At 43.5% G+C, this 14,239-nt stretch overlaps 5 protein-coding genes across 5 annotated transcripts; 2 read left to right on the top strand and 3 right to left on the bottom strand.

Moving 5' to 3' along the window:
* Positions 1 to 259: 259 nt before the first annotated feature.
* On the bottom strand, positions 260 to 2,979 carry SAMD00019534_008790 (hypothetical protein; the record flags this gene model as incomplete). The annotated part of the gene is made up of 5 exons (XM_012902846.1): positions 260 to 442; positions 594 to 1,266; positions 1,356 to 1,451; positions 1,528 to 2,093; positions 2,173 to 2,979. The coding sequence occupies 5 exons, from the start codon at positions 2,977 to 2,979 to the stop codon at positions 260 to 262; spliced, it is 2,325 nt and encodes a 774-aa protein (XP_012758300.1).
* An 802-nt stretch (positions 2,980 to 3,781) lies between these two features.
* Positions 3,782 to 7,057, top strand: SAMD00019534_008780 (hypothetical protein; the record flags this gene model as incomplete). The annotated part of the gene is made up of 2 exons (XM_012902845.1): positions 3,782 to 3,791; positions 3,861 to 7,057. 2 exons carry the CDS (start codon positions 3,782 to 3,784, stop codon positions 7,055 to 7,057), a joined length of 3,207 nt encoding a protein of 1,068 aa, XP_012758299.1.
* Positions 7,058 to 7,167: 110 nt separating this feature from the next.
* Positions 7,168 to 9,414, bottom strand: SAMD00019534_008770 (hypothetical protein; the record flags this gene model as incomplete). Its single annotated transcript, XM_012902844.1, has 5 exons — positions 7,168 to 7,306; positions 7,366 to 7,701; positions 7,778 to 8,124; positions 8,185 to 8,307; positions 8,377 to 9,414. The coding sequence occupies 5 exons, from the start codon at positions 9,412 to 9,414 to the stop codon at positions 7,168 to 7,170; spliced, it is 1,983 nt and encodes a 660-aa protein (XP_012758298.1).
* A 1,106-nt stretch (positions 9,415 to 10,520) lies between these two features.
* Positions 10,521 to 11,711, bottom strand: SAMD00019534_008760 (hypothetical protein; the record flags this gene model as incomplete). Its single annotated transcript, XM_012902843.1, has 1 exon — positions 10,521 to 11,711. The coding sequence occupies one exon, from the start codon at positions 11,709 to 11,711 to the stop codon at positions 10,521 to 10,523; it is 1,191 nt and encodes a 396-aa protein (XP_012758297.1).
* An 832-nt stretch (positions 11,712 to 12,543) lies between these two features.
* On the top strand, positions 12,544 to 14,222 carry SAMD00019534_008750 (hypothetical protein; the record flags this gene model as incomplete). The annotated part of the gene is made up of 3 exons (XM_012902842.1): positions 12,544 to 12,751; positions 12,833 to 13,161; positions 13,236 to 14,222. 3 exons carry the CDS (start codon positions 12,544 to 12,546, stop codon positions 14,220 to 14,222), a joined length of 1,524 nt encoding a protein of 507 aa, XP_012758296.1.
* Between the last annotated feature and the right edge of the window lie 17 nt (positions 14,223 to 14,239).

The following is a 14,239-nucleotide window of genomic DNA, read 5'->3' as shown; positions in this document are numbered from 1 at the left end:
WKCTGTTGCTGCTGCTGTTGCWKTTGCTGTTGTGTATTCGACAGGCCAAGATGATGTAATTGCTCGACCCTTCGCCTTTGCTCCATCTGTTGCTGAGGTGACATGGCAGAGTCGTAGGACATTATGAAGTTGCTGTCTCGCTCATAGGATGACTTGAGGTGAGACAGGAAGAAGAATGCTTGATATGCATCGCCAAGTTGGAATGTGAGATAGAGTGGAGCAAAGTTTGACGTGTCCAACACATGCTGTCTTTCAAAGCTCAACATCTGTTGTGGAGGTATCTTGGCTGCGGGAGGCTTAGATTGAACAGGTGCAACCTGTTGTTGAGGAATCGGTGTTGCTTGAGGTTGTTGTTGCTGTTGTTGAGGTTGGGCTTGTTGAGGTTGTTGGGGCTGTTGTGGATTGGTCGTGGTAGTTGTCGCTTGTTGTGGTGGCTGAGGAGCTGGCATCATCTGTTGAGTGTTCATTGGTTGTTGTTGAGGTTGTTGAAGTTGTTGTGGTTGTTGCTGTGGTTGTGGTTGTTGTGGCTGTGGAGGCAATGGTTGCTGAGGGTTCATCTGTTGTTGTGGACTATGTTGAGTTGGTTGAGGTACTTGTGGTACTTGTGGTGCGCCCATAGGTTGTTGTTGCTGCTGTTGCATTGGTTGTTGTTGTTGCTGCTGCTGCTGTTGCATTGGCTGTTGTTGCTGCTGTTGTTGTTGCTGCTGTTGTTGTTGTTGCTGTTGTTGCATTTGTTGCTGTTGCTGTTGCATTTGAAGTTGCTTCTGTTGCTGAATCAATTGGATCTGCTGCTGTTGTGACTTGAAGCTGTTCAATGTGTCGCTAACAGTTAGGTTGAGCTCATATACTGAACTACGTTGTTTGCACTCGTAGGTGAGCACCAGCACACTTGTAGTGGACACGTATTGCAATATGCGATCCTTGATTAGCTCTGCCTCCTTTGACAGCTTTACAATTGGCTTGAATGAACTGTTTGGAGGTTTGACCAATGACTGTGATGATGTTGTTGATGTAGATGATGAAGATGGAAGTGCCAATGTCAATGATGTAGATGATGATGATGCCGCTGTCAATGGTGAACCTTGAGGTTTCGGTGATAATGATGATGTTGATGATGGACCAGTGATTGCAACAGAAGGTTGATATATATCTTGATAGTAATATGGATAGATCTTGGCGTTGTCCACTGGATTATAACGCTCCAGTATCTTCCTTCGCTCAAAGTCCCACTGCGTATTAGATGTTAAGAATTTAAACAATGAGAATCTGAGTTGAGGTAAAAGAGTGATGTGAGTGAGTCTGTCAACTATGTCTACGTATACTACATCTTTGTCATTCCTCCACATAGTACATACTTGCCATCCATTGAGTTGTGAACTCTTTTGTGAAAAGGTGATTGCAGTGTGGAAGGATATTGCTGCTGGCTCAGCAAGAGTTGGGTATTCAGCCGTCTGATGATGGTGTGTGTCACGTGATCAGTGTCAGTAAAGTGTAAAGATGAGCCAACTAAGTGGTAAGATAACATACCTGTTGTCAACTTGCTTTGGCCTCTTTGTACAGTTGAACTTTTGTTGATTGTAATATCGTTGATCTAGTAGTGTGGAGTGCTTGGGTGATAGAAACAGAGATGATGTGGTGATTTCCAACAGCTTCTGTTCAAACAGTAGCAGATACTCTTCGTTGGCAGAGTTCTTGAGTAAAGAGGCATTCTTCTTGATGTCAAATAGCAGTGACTCGGTGTCTGGCTTCAACACAATCTTCTTCTCTTGTATATGTATATTGCTAGTATCATGTTGTTGTTGTTGTTGTTGTTGTAGTTGCGTCTGTTGTTGTTGTTGTAAAGTACTACTATTGTCCTCATTGTTGTTGTTTATACTGCTGTTGATTGTTGTGGATGTTGTTGCGCTACTACTAATGTTGTTGAACTTTGGTTGTGATGTTCCTCTGTAATCTCTGATCTCTGCGATGATGCATCCATCGTAATAGTGACACGTGACTTCGTCCAGAATATCAATGAGATCTGGAACAAGCTTGCCCTGTCCGATGGAGCCCAAGAACTCCTTTGATGTCCTATCATATGGATATATCTTGTCCTGTTGATTGATTGAGTGAGTGAGTGAGTGAGCCATGGTCTCTATCATCATCCTCCTTCCTCCAATCAATCATTCATACTCTATTTAGATTGTCAAAGCTGTATCCGTTGGAGTAAAGGTTGATGAATAGTGATGACTTGAGCTGTGAGGTGTCGGGATAGTTTGATAGGGTGTGCTTGATGTCGTCTCGTGGAGTGAATCGTTCGTCCAAGTAGCTTCGTTTGTTGGCGCCACTGTTTGCACTTGATGTTACTATGCTCTGTGTCGTTGTCATTGTATTCATCTGTTGTTGTGTGCTATCATCATCTTTCCTAACATCCATTGTCATCGATATTGGTGTCGTCAATTGTTGTGGTTCATGTTGTTGTTCATGTTGTTGATGCCGGTCTGGTTCATCTATGTTCATCTTGTCATCATCACCTCCATTTGTTGACTCATTGTGTGTAGTTGTAGGAGCACTACTACTACTGCTACTACTACTACTACTGTTGTTGTTATTATTATTGTTGTTGTTGACCAAAAGGTCAGAGTCGGCTGTTGACAATAATATCGATGACGATCCTGTAGGTGAAGTCGAGGTGCCGTCCTGATTTGTGATCATGTCCTCGTCCTGCATCAGATCAAATATAGTCTCGTCTTTGGACGAGGTTGTCGGAGTGTCCATGCGACCATTGAGCATCTTGTTGTTGTTGTTGTTGTTCGAGTCGTGATTGACGCCGCTGTCTCCTTCGACACGACCAACGACGTCTACATCAAACTCGATCTGATCAATATCGTCCTGTTTCAGCTTGTTATTATTATTGTTATTGTTGTTATAATGTATTGTCTCATTATCGACTGATACTGCTGTTGAAGTTGATGAAGGAGATGTTGTAGAGTAGCTCATCAATTGTTAAACATTCACCTAGTATGTATATATAAATAACACATATATAATATATGTATGTATGGTATGAATGTAAAGTTTGTGATAATATAGAGATATATAGAGAGATAGAGATAGAGATAATAGTTAGAGATAAAGGGATACAGTGTGAAATGAACTGCACATTGAGCAACACCTCCAACCAATTTCAAATTTGAAAATTTTAACGATAATCAACGTTACCCACCTTTGAAATCCCATAATCAATCTACGACTTTTCAAAGTTGATGATATATATATGTTGTAATTATGATATGAAAATCTAGATAACAATCAGACATCTTAATGAGATATTATATCAGAACTTGATTATTCTGCATTAATATCTCCGATGTTCTGATCATAATGATCATTGAGGGTTTCCAACTTTAGTCAAAGCAACACACCACTCCTTGTTATTTCGCAAGAATGCATGTTCATGATAATCAACAGAACTAACTTGGAAACACAAACAGACACGTCTGGTAAAAGACATAATTATAAAGACAAGATGACAGGTCCATTAATATCCAACATCATTATCAACTATACCAATCATAACAATAATACTTATACACAAATATAGAGTTAAATACTTGTTTATATGTACAACAAATATTATCAAACAACAACAACAACATCAACAACATACAATTGCAACTACGACAACCAAATGCTTAGTAACAACTACAACGACAACAAGAAGGAAAAGAGCACAAACAACAAAGTAACAACAGATTATCAATTATCACTTGAACATTATCATTGAACATCAACGTAGAGAATGGAACAAGGTATGTTTGTGTTATGTTGGTCATTCAATGCGCGAGCCATGGGAGTCCACGACTAACTTCCAAACTCAGCACCACAAAGAATCGACTTCCCAAGTGAGGAGGAAAAGACACTCAAGTATTGGGATGAGATCGATGCATTCAAGACATCACTTGAGATGTCAAAGGGGAAGCCAGAGTTCACATTTTATGATGGACCTCCTTTTGCAACTGGCACGCCACATCATGGTCATTTGCTGTGCGGAACGATCAAGGATAGTGTGACAAGGTTCGCGCATCAGACCGGACACTATGTCGAGCGTCGCTTTGGTTGGGACTGCCACGGCCTGCCCATCGAGTTTGAGATTGACAAGGCACACGGCATCCGCACGCGCGAGGACGTGCTGAAGATGGGTATCCCCAGCTACAATGCCAAGTGTCGTGCCATCGTCATGAAGTACAGCGAGGAGTGGAAGACCACCGTCAGACGCATTGGTCGTTGGATCGACATGGAGAACAACTACAAGACCATGGACTTGTCCTACATGGAGTCAGTTTGGTGGGTGTTCAAGCAGCTGCACTCCAAGGGTCTGGTGTACCAAGGCTTCAAGGTGATGCCCTACTCCACCTCATGCACCACGCCTATCTCCAACTTTGAAGCCAGCTCCAATCACAAGAACGTTAGTGATCCAGCTGTTGTGGTATCATTCCCGTTGGTTGGCCAAGAGGACGTGTCTCTTGTGGCCTGGACCACCACCCCCTGGACTCTGCCCTGCAACCTCGCACTAGTAGTCAAGCCAGACATGGACTATGTCAAGGTCCACGACTTGGTGCGCAAGCAGACCTTTGTGATGGCCGAGGCGAGACTGTCGCAGTTGTACAAGGATGTCAAACTTGATGCCAACAACAAGGAGTTCAAGCTTGTCGAGCGGCTCAAGGGTGCCGACCTTGTGGGCCTGCAGTATGTGCCTCCCTTTGACTACTTTGCCACTGATGCCAACAAGGGTGCGTTCCGCGTTGTTGCCGGAGACTTCATCACTAGCGACGCTGGCACAGGTGTAGTCCATGCCGCACCAGCATATGGCGAGGACGACTTCAAGGTCTGCCTGGCCAACGGCATCGTTACCAGGGATGACTACAAGCGACCGGCAATGAACGCAGTAGACGCCAATGGATTCTACTCGGCCGACATCAAAGACTTTGTCGGACGATATGTCAAGGATGCCGACAAGGATGTGGTCAAGGCACTCAAGGAACGTTCCCGTCTGGTCCAAATGTCAACGATCAAACATAACTATCCCTATTGCTGGCGTTCAAACACTCCATTGATCTACCGTGCAGTCAGCAGCTGGTTCATCCGTGTTGAGCAGATGCGCGACAGCTTGCTAAAGAGCAACGAGACCTCACACTGGGTACCCAAGTTTGTCAAAGAGGAGCGCTTTGCCAACTGGCTCAACTCGGCCGTGGACTGGGCTGTGTCTCGCAACCGATACTGGGGCACACCAATCCCGCTGTGGGTGAGCGAGGATGGCGAGGAGCAAGTGGCCGTCGGCTCTGTCGACGAGCTGGAGCAGCTGACAGGCGTGCGAGTGACCGACCTTCATCGAGAGTTCATCGATCACCTGACCATCCCTTCCAAGCAGGGCAAGGGTGTGCTGCGACGTGTCGAGGAAGTGTTTGATTGCTGGTTCGAGTCGGGCTCAATGCCCTACGCGCAGTTGCACTACCCCTTTGAGAACAAGGAGCGATTTGAGAAGAAGTTCCCGGCCCAGTTCATCGCTGAGGGCATCGATCAGACACGTGGCTGGTTCTACTCATTGTTGGTGCTCTCAACGATCCTGTACGACAAGGCACCGTTCCAGAATTTGATCGTCAATGGGCTGGTCCTCAATGAGAAGGGTGAGAAGATGTCCAAGAGTCTGAGGAACTATACCGAGCCCAAGCTACTCATTGATCAGTATGGATCTGATGCTTTGCGATTGTATCTCATCGACTCACCCGTGGTCCGTGGCGATGTACTCAAGTTCAAGGATGAAGGTGTCAAGGATGTCCTCAAGAACCTTCTCCTGCCATGGTACAATGCCTACCGATTCACCGTGCAGATGGCCCTGCGCCATGAGAAGTTCACAGGACGTCCCTTCGTCCCAGACCAAGCCAACGCACTGGCCTCCACCAACACAATGGACCGATGGATCATGGGACTTTGCCACGCATTGATCAAGGCAGTTCGCGAGGAGATGGCAGCGTACAGACTGTACACGATTGTGCCACTGTTCACCAAGTTTGTCGAGGAGCTGACTCGTTGGCACATCAGGGTGAACCGTGAGCGCTTCAAGAACCTCAAGGGCGAGGCCGAGACTGTTCACTCAATGAACGTGCTCTATGAGGTGGTCTTGAAGGTCACGCTGACCATGTCACCTTTCACGCCCTTCCTCTCCGAACACCTGTACCAGAACCTCAAGCGCGTGCTCCCCAAGGAGAAGCAGATGGACTCGGTGCATTACGAGATGATCCCAGAGGTCAACGAATCATTGATCGACACGCGACTCAATCAAGCTGTGGCCAGGATGCAGACTGTGATCGACATGGGTAGATCATCACGCGATCGCCGCAACGTGCCCATCAAGACACCTTTGAGGGACTTTGTGGTCATGTCTGAGAACCCTCAATACCTTGAGGACGTCCATGATCTAGAGCAGTATGTCATCTACGAGTTGAACGTGGAGAATGTCGTTGTACGACCACATGACAATCTCACAACATTGTTGGCCGATCCCGATCACAAGCGTCTCGGTCTCAGACTCAAGAATGACAAGAAGGCCGTGTATGATGTGATCGCCAAGCTCACTCAGGACGAGTTGCACCAATTCTCCAACACTGGCGAGATAACAATCAATGGATATGTGCTCACAACCGAGGACATCAAGTTGGCACGACTGTACAATGGTCCAAAGGAGAGATATGAGCCCACAAGCGACAGGGAAGTGACTACACTCTTGGACATGGAAGTTGATGCTGAGCGCGTCAGTCGTGGAGTCGCACGTGAGGTGACCAACCGTGTACAACGCTTGAGGAAGAAGTCCAAGCTACTCCAGGATGATCCTTTGAACGTGTACTATTACACCAAGGACGCAGCTATCACAGCAGCCATCGCACAGAACCAAGACTACATCCTCATCACCGTTGAGCTTCCTCTCGTGTTCACCGAGCAGCCACCAGCCAACTTCTTTGCCAGTGAGCTGGCGACAGTGTCCAACAAGGATGACTTCCAGATCTGGTTCACCAAGTGATCAATCCATTCCACCATTGAATTCATTCATCATCAATGCAGTTCAATCAAATAATCAATAAATAATCATCCAACATCCATCAATCCATATATGATAGTTCGGTTTGTTATTCATTCAGCCTTGGGACCAGCAAAGTAGAACACTCGTTGGAGTATGACGTTGATGAATGCATCAAGTGTGAATAGCTTAAAGTTCTTGATCTCTGGATCGCCAACCAGGAAGTACTTATCGTCTCCAATTTTGATTGAACTGATTGATTTGTTGTATTAGTATCTCATGGATGCTTGCAAGAGCTACCGGTAACTTACAATAAATAGTTTAGATGACCAATGTCCATACGAAGAATACGCTCGGATGAACAGAATAGGACTCCACCCATTATGAAACAGTCGTCCCAGAGTCGCTCTAGGATGTGTCGTCTCTCTTGTTCGTTCATATCACGTACACTCTGTGCGAATTGATCATAGATACGATGTTGTCTGGCCAACTTTGAGAAGCAGAACTCATAGTTGATAAACATAATCGACTCGAAGAAGAAGGGCAGAGTGCCCGTCATGCGTTCAAACAGTCTAGGCTGACCAGGCAATATCGAAGTGATTCCACAATACATGGTCATCAAGTATGCGCTTGCGTGCCAATTGTTCCTGTTATGATTGATTAGTGATTGGAATACTTCCAGTGATGATCGATTGGTTTGGTTGGCGCCAAGTGTCTACATACGCAATTGGCTTCCTTGTCAATATCTTTGGACAGGAAGGTGAAAAGATGGAAGAGAATGATTGCATTGTCTTGTTCCAAAGTGTTGTCAGTTTGATTATATGTTTGATGAGGTTGTCAGGTTTGATGGATGTGTCCTTGGCTGTGAGTGTAGGAGTAGGAGTAGTAGTGCACATGGTAATTGCCTGTAGTGTCTTGTCATTGAGTGAATCATACATGGCTTTAACCTTTGTCAACTTCTTCTCCATGAACTCAAACACAGATGGAACATTAATATCAACAATGGCATTATACGCCTTGATGCTCTTCTTTGTCTCCACCTTCTTGTACAACTCTATCTTCTTTAGTATCTATTTGTGATTGAGTAAGTTAGTGATTGAGTGAATGAGTGAATGAGTGATACATCATACCTCATTAAGTATAGTCATTAGTGTTGGAAGTATTGGTGCCTTGGATATGAATGACATGTTGAATGCAGCAGGGTTACAAGTATTGAGATAATACTGCTTGCTGTTGTTGGAACATGATATCATCTGTACGTGATTGATTATGATTGTTAGTGATTGTGATGTGATGAATGATGGACCTGGAATACAACATACCCATATGAATAGGTACTCCTTGCGCTCAAGTCCAATGACCATTTGGAATAATTTGTCATTGATAATTGTACCTCTAACCTTCTTGGTATAACTTGATAATGCATTATAAGTGAATCTTTGTAAGATTGATGACTTGATATATTTATCCAAGTCTGAATAGTGATTAAGGAATATAGTATTGTTCTCCAACATTGATTGGAATGTTGATAGCAATGATTGTCGTTGGTTCTGTTGTTGGTGTTGTTGGTCTGGCGTGGATGTTGCTGATGATCCTGATGACATTGATGACACTGATGTTGGTGATGCCAACAGAATGATATTCTCCAAATGCTCAAACTGACGTTTCAACTCTGTTATGACTTTGATTGTGCTTGATATCGTTATCTTGCTATATTGGAATAATGGTAATGAGTTGTGAGAGAGTGATTGATTGACTCTCCAATGTGAATGAGTTGTAGACTGAGCCACGAAGCATAGTTGGAATAATAGATCATTGACTAATGTACGATAAAAGTTAAAGATTAGATTGAGATCTTGACGGAAATGATTGATGTCATCTTGATAATGCGGAGTGTCCAGTAGGGGAGAGTTCAGAACAAAGGCACTGATGTTGCGAAGGTTCCACAAGAGATGAGTGTTGGTCAGCACTGACGAGGAGTAGTCTTGGATACGCATGGACTGCATGTATTGCTTGGCGAATGATCTGTCTGATGCGATTGTCGCCGCGATCAACTCATTGGTCTTTGTAACAATGTCGTCCAACTCAACACAGGCCGCTGCCTGTGCCGATGCGCTGTAAAATGTCGAATCAATCTTGTAATCCTTGGCCAGTTTGCCAAAGTCTAGAGCGCGGTTATCCAATGATTTGAGTGTTATAGGTTCAACGTGAACTTTGACATCGACATTGACGTCGAGATCAACATTGACATTGGCTGATGTTGGCAACAATGTATCATTTGTAAAGATGTTGATGTTTGAATGTTGTCGTCTATTGATATGAGGTGATGGTGTTGTTGACGTTGATGTCTGATCAAACATTGACAGAGTGGATAGAAGTGGAGATGAGTCAACACTACTATTAAGAAGTAACATCGATGTAACAATGTTACTATTACTATTACTATTATTATATAAACTGCATTCGCTTGTGCTAAAACAGTCTAATAACTCTAACTCTTGTTGTTGTTGTTGTTGTGATATTTTGTGTTGTGATGATGTTATGGATGTTGATCTTGCACCTCCTTCCAATGACACTGATAATGCTTCAGCCTGTGATGTGTCTTCCATTTAGTTTGTTATTCATTCAACAGTTATAACTGCTGCATTGTATTTGATTAAAAAGAATGAATCGGTAAAACATGTTTTAATATGTAAACATATCTCAAAACTCCAAAAATTAAAGAAATTCTAAAAATAGGAATGGGCGCTTGAACTTTCAAATGGTCCTTTTCAAAGTTGGATGGTCCAATAGTCCTTGAATATTAAGTTAGATGATCAACTTATATATATATTATAAGTTGATCATCTAAAACATGTTAATTATTAATTATTTGTACAATTGAAATATTATCTCTGTTATAATAATAATGGAGGATTCGAACAATATTTATCCAAACAATGATGGATATCAACCAATGCCGGAATTGGCAACACTCTAATTTAAAGAACTAGAAGATAGACAACTTCGAGAAGAATCTAAACAATATTGAAACAACCTAGTCCAAACTAATTAATTGAGGTAGAAAGTCATCCAACTACACTTGTATCAATTTCCAAAGAGCACCCAATTCCCTAGTCAAGGAAGTCGGCGGTGTTGGAGATTTCCTTCATCTCCAACAACATCCCATTACACCCCAGCTCCAGGGGTATACCATCCTTGACAAGCCTCCAAAGGAATTCTTTCCACAAGTCTTCAACCAAGAGTAAGTTCAATATTCATTCTGCATTCTTCATTGTTAACATCTTCCTCCTACAGGCTCACAGCAGAGCAGATCAGTTTTCTATCGCGTTTCTATGTTAATGACTTTGGTATCATTGAGGGAGATACACTTTATGTGAAGAACTTCAAATTCTACAATTGGCTCATCTGATGGACCAAGAGTTGGCGCTCTAGTGTTGTCGATTGTACATACATGTTGTTGATATTATTGATCAGGATCAATGTCAAGTGTTGTTTGGAACCAATAATTGATATCGTATGACGGGTATTGTTTGTAGAGTTTGATGAATCGTACACGTTGGAAGTGTTTGGGGAAGTGTTTGTACAGTGCCACCAAACAATGATAGTATCCACCAATGATCGAATCCATGTATGCTGTCTCTATTGCCGAACATAGATGCTTGACCTTATTTTCGGGTATGTCTGGGTAGTGGTATGCTTTGGGTGGTGAGCTTGCCTCAGGTATACTAAACTCTGGTCTCTTCTCCAGGAGGTATACCAGTAGCTCGGGATAGTTGAGTCCGGCTGAGATGGGCAATGCTGTGACCCAACGATTTAGACCTGTATCGATGAGCTTCTCGTTGATGAACTTGATGATGTCAAGGTGATTGGACTTTAGCACATGGTCGAAGCAAAGTGGACTGACCGCCACTATGTTGCCCGCAGCAGTTATGTCCTCGTAGGCCAGCTGGGCGATCCTGATGTTGCCACCAAGCAAACATTGAGAAAAGTCTACGTTCTTCATCTTTGCATAGCCACCCTGTCGCAGATACTCAACGATCTCGAGATGTCCACTTGATGCAGCGTTCTGGATAGCTTGATTGAGGCTAATCTCCTCATCGGGGTGGGTGTCATATTGGTCCACATTCTTGAGCCGGCTACAAAGTGCTTTGACAATGGCGAGATGGCCATACCGACAGGCTTCGTTGTTGGCCGCAGAAAGTTCTCCAAAGTTGAAACCTGTGTGTGCCAAGAGGTACTGTACAATCTCCAACCTACCATTGATTGATGCATGTTTGAGTGATTCACCGAGATGAAATGGCTTCATATCATCCTTGGGATGACCCGACTCTTCCTGGGTCTGTCTCACTGAATAAAGATACTTGACACACTCCAAGTCACCATTCTTTGCAGCCTGCTCCATTATCCACGAGTTGACAAAGCATATCTCTGGATAGTGCTCCATGAGGAATGTGATCCATTTCATGCCACCATGCTGCACGGCCACTCCAAACATCTTGACAGTCCATGCATCGGCTGGTATGGACTGTCGTCTATCATGCAAGTATAACAACAGGTCTAGATTACGACTGATTGCTGCATTGGTGACGGATTCAGCACCGATTGGATAACCAAGGTCCACGAGATATTTGACAATGTCTAGACTACCAGACATACAACATGTTGCCACAACATCATGATGATATCCTTCGAATTGTACTCGATGATTGATGAGTCCACTGCGTATTGATTGAACCAATGACAGATCAGTATTATATCTACACAAGTTTGACAATGATATATTATCAAACTTTAATGGATGTATCAATCCTTTCACATGACCATTAAGTATATATTTGAGTGTTGGTAATAATCTACGATTACTACATATGAACATTGCAGATAACTGTTTCCATTTGATTATCTTTACACCTAAACGTCTATGTATCCAACTAACCAATCTCCAAATCTGTTTACGTAATACATGATTATTAAACAATACTGATAATATCAATGTCTTCTTACAATGATTATTACTACTACTATTATTATTATTATTATTACTATCCATTCTCTCGAATTATTACAAATAACTACATGTCTTATCACTTAAGTATGTTGTGTTGGGTTGTTCAAGAATGATGAAGTTTGGAAAACAAACAGAACATCATTGTCTTTTGATATTTTTGGAAATCTAAATAACTTAGATTCTTGAATTGATTGATTAAGTTGATTGATTAATTGATCATGTTCAATCTCTGATCAATCAGTTGGGTATCCTTCCCTAATTTATTATCTGATTGTCAAAACCACATTTATTTGAATCACTTTCTTTCTTTGGCAAAAGGGTCACCCAATGGAGTCCTCCGACGAATGGTCGGTTTTACAAAAATCTAACATCATGTGGTCCATTGGTATTGAAGTGTCTGTCTACATTGGTACTCATCATTCAATCAATCAATCATTCAAACATACACTAACAAAGAGAGAGAGATAGAGAGATAGGGATGGACTCGAATGAGAACTCTGTATTGTTGAAGGAGGAGTATGACATTAAAGGTTATGATGATGAACAGTATGAGAATGGTCAATCAGGATCATTGTTCTCAAAATGGTTACCAAAGACAAGAAGAAACAGATTAATCCTATTAGTACTACTTATCCTAATCGTCTGTACAATCATTGCAACTGTTGTACCATTAGTGATCTTAAGCAGTATGTTATGTTTGATCAATCATTCATTCAATCACATGATACATACTCACTCAAACATACTCAATCAATCAATCATTATAGAGGGAAGACATACTGTAGTACTATCACATAATTGTCAAGATGATGGTGGAAAGCTTGTTAATACTGCATTGAAGGGTACTCAGGCATACTCTAAATTAAAGACAATGTGTACGACTTTTGGAAATAGACTGTCGGGTTCAGATGCATTGGAGAAGGCAATCGACTGGGTACAGGCACAGATGATAGCCGATGGATTGGAGAATGTACAGACTCAAGATGTCAACGTCACCCATTGGGTACGTGGCAATGAACATGCCGCCATCCTCAGTCCATTCACCAAACGAATGAACATCCTTGGTCTTGGAGGTTCAATCAACACAACAGCCAACGTATGTTATTGATGTGTCGCCCATGTCATTGGCTATGATGATACTCAGTACTGACCAATCAATCAAACAACCAGGGAGTCACAGCCGAAGTATTGGTCGTTTCAAGCTTTGATGATTTGGTAAACAAGTCTGCTTTGTGTCCAAAAAAGATTGTTTTGTTCAATGTACCATTCACAGAGTATGGCGTTACAGTTGCTTATAGGTCTGGTGGAGCAGTGGCCGCTGCAAAGTGCGGTGGTGTCGCTGCACTCGTTCGTTCAATCACTCCATTCTCAATTGGCTCGCCACACACTGGTATGATGTCGTATCGCGATGGTGTCAACAAGATCCCCACTGCAGCCATCACTCTGGAGGATGCCGACCTTATCCAGGGACTTTCCGATCAGGGCACCGTGGTCAGTGTCAACCTCTACATGGAAGCACAGACAATGCCCAACCCAGCAGTGTCTCGCAATGTCATGGGCCAGGTCACTGGCTCAATGTACCCGGAGCAGGTCGTAGTCATTGGCGGTCACATCGACAGTTGGGACGTCGGCCAAGGTGCCGTCGACGATGGAGGCGGTGTGATGGTCGCCTGGGAAGCCGTACGACTGATGAAGGCGCTCGGCATTCAGCCACTGCGCACAGTCAGAGTGGTCGCCTGGACCAACGAGGAGAATGGTGCCGCTGGCGCACAAACCTATGCCAACGTTCACAGAAACGAGACGTTCTTCTCGATCGAGACTGATGGAGGCACGACCACTCCACTGGGCTTCACCGTGTCTGGCGCCTCAGAGGCCACGATCGACGCGCTTCAATCACTGTCGGACGACGTTCTATCAGAGCTCGGCGCCAACCTGGTGATCGAGGGTGAGTCTGGCACAGACAACAGTTTCCTGATCGTACCCGGCCAGATACCAGGCGGAGAACTATCAGTCGACATGTCAAAGTACTTCTGGTACCATCACTCTGAGGGCGATGCCCTGGACAAGGTGGACCCACATCAAATGGATCAATGTGTAGCATCGATGGCTTCAATGTCCCTCTGTATTGCCAACTTCAATGGTCCACTACCAAAGTAAACTTGTAACTTAACTTA

This window comes from Acytostelium subglobosum (genome assembly GCF_000787575.1).
Source record: "Acytostelium subglobosum LB1 DNA, scaffold: scaffold2, whole genome shotgun sequence".
Classification (NCBI taxonomy): Eukaryota; Evosea; class Eumycetozoa; order Acytosteliales; family Acytosteliaceae; genus Acytostelium; species Acytostelium subglobosum.
The sequence above is the reverse complement of the archived record's forward strand: the minus strand, read 5'-3'. Positions and strand labels throughout refer to the sequence as shown.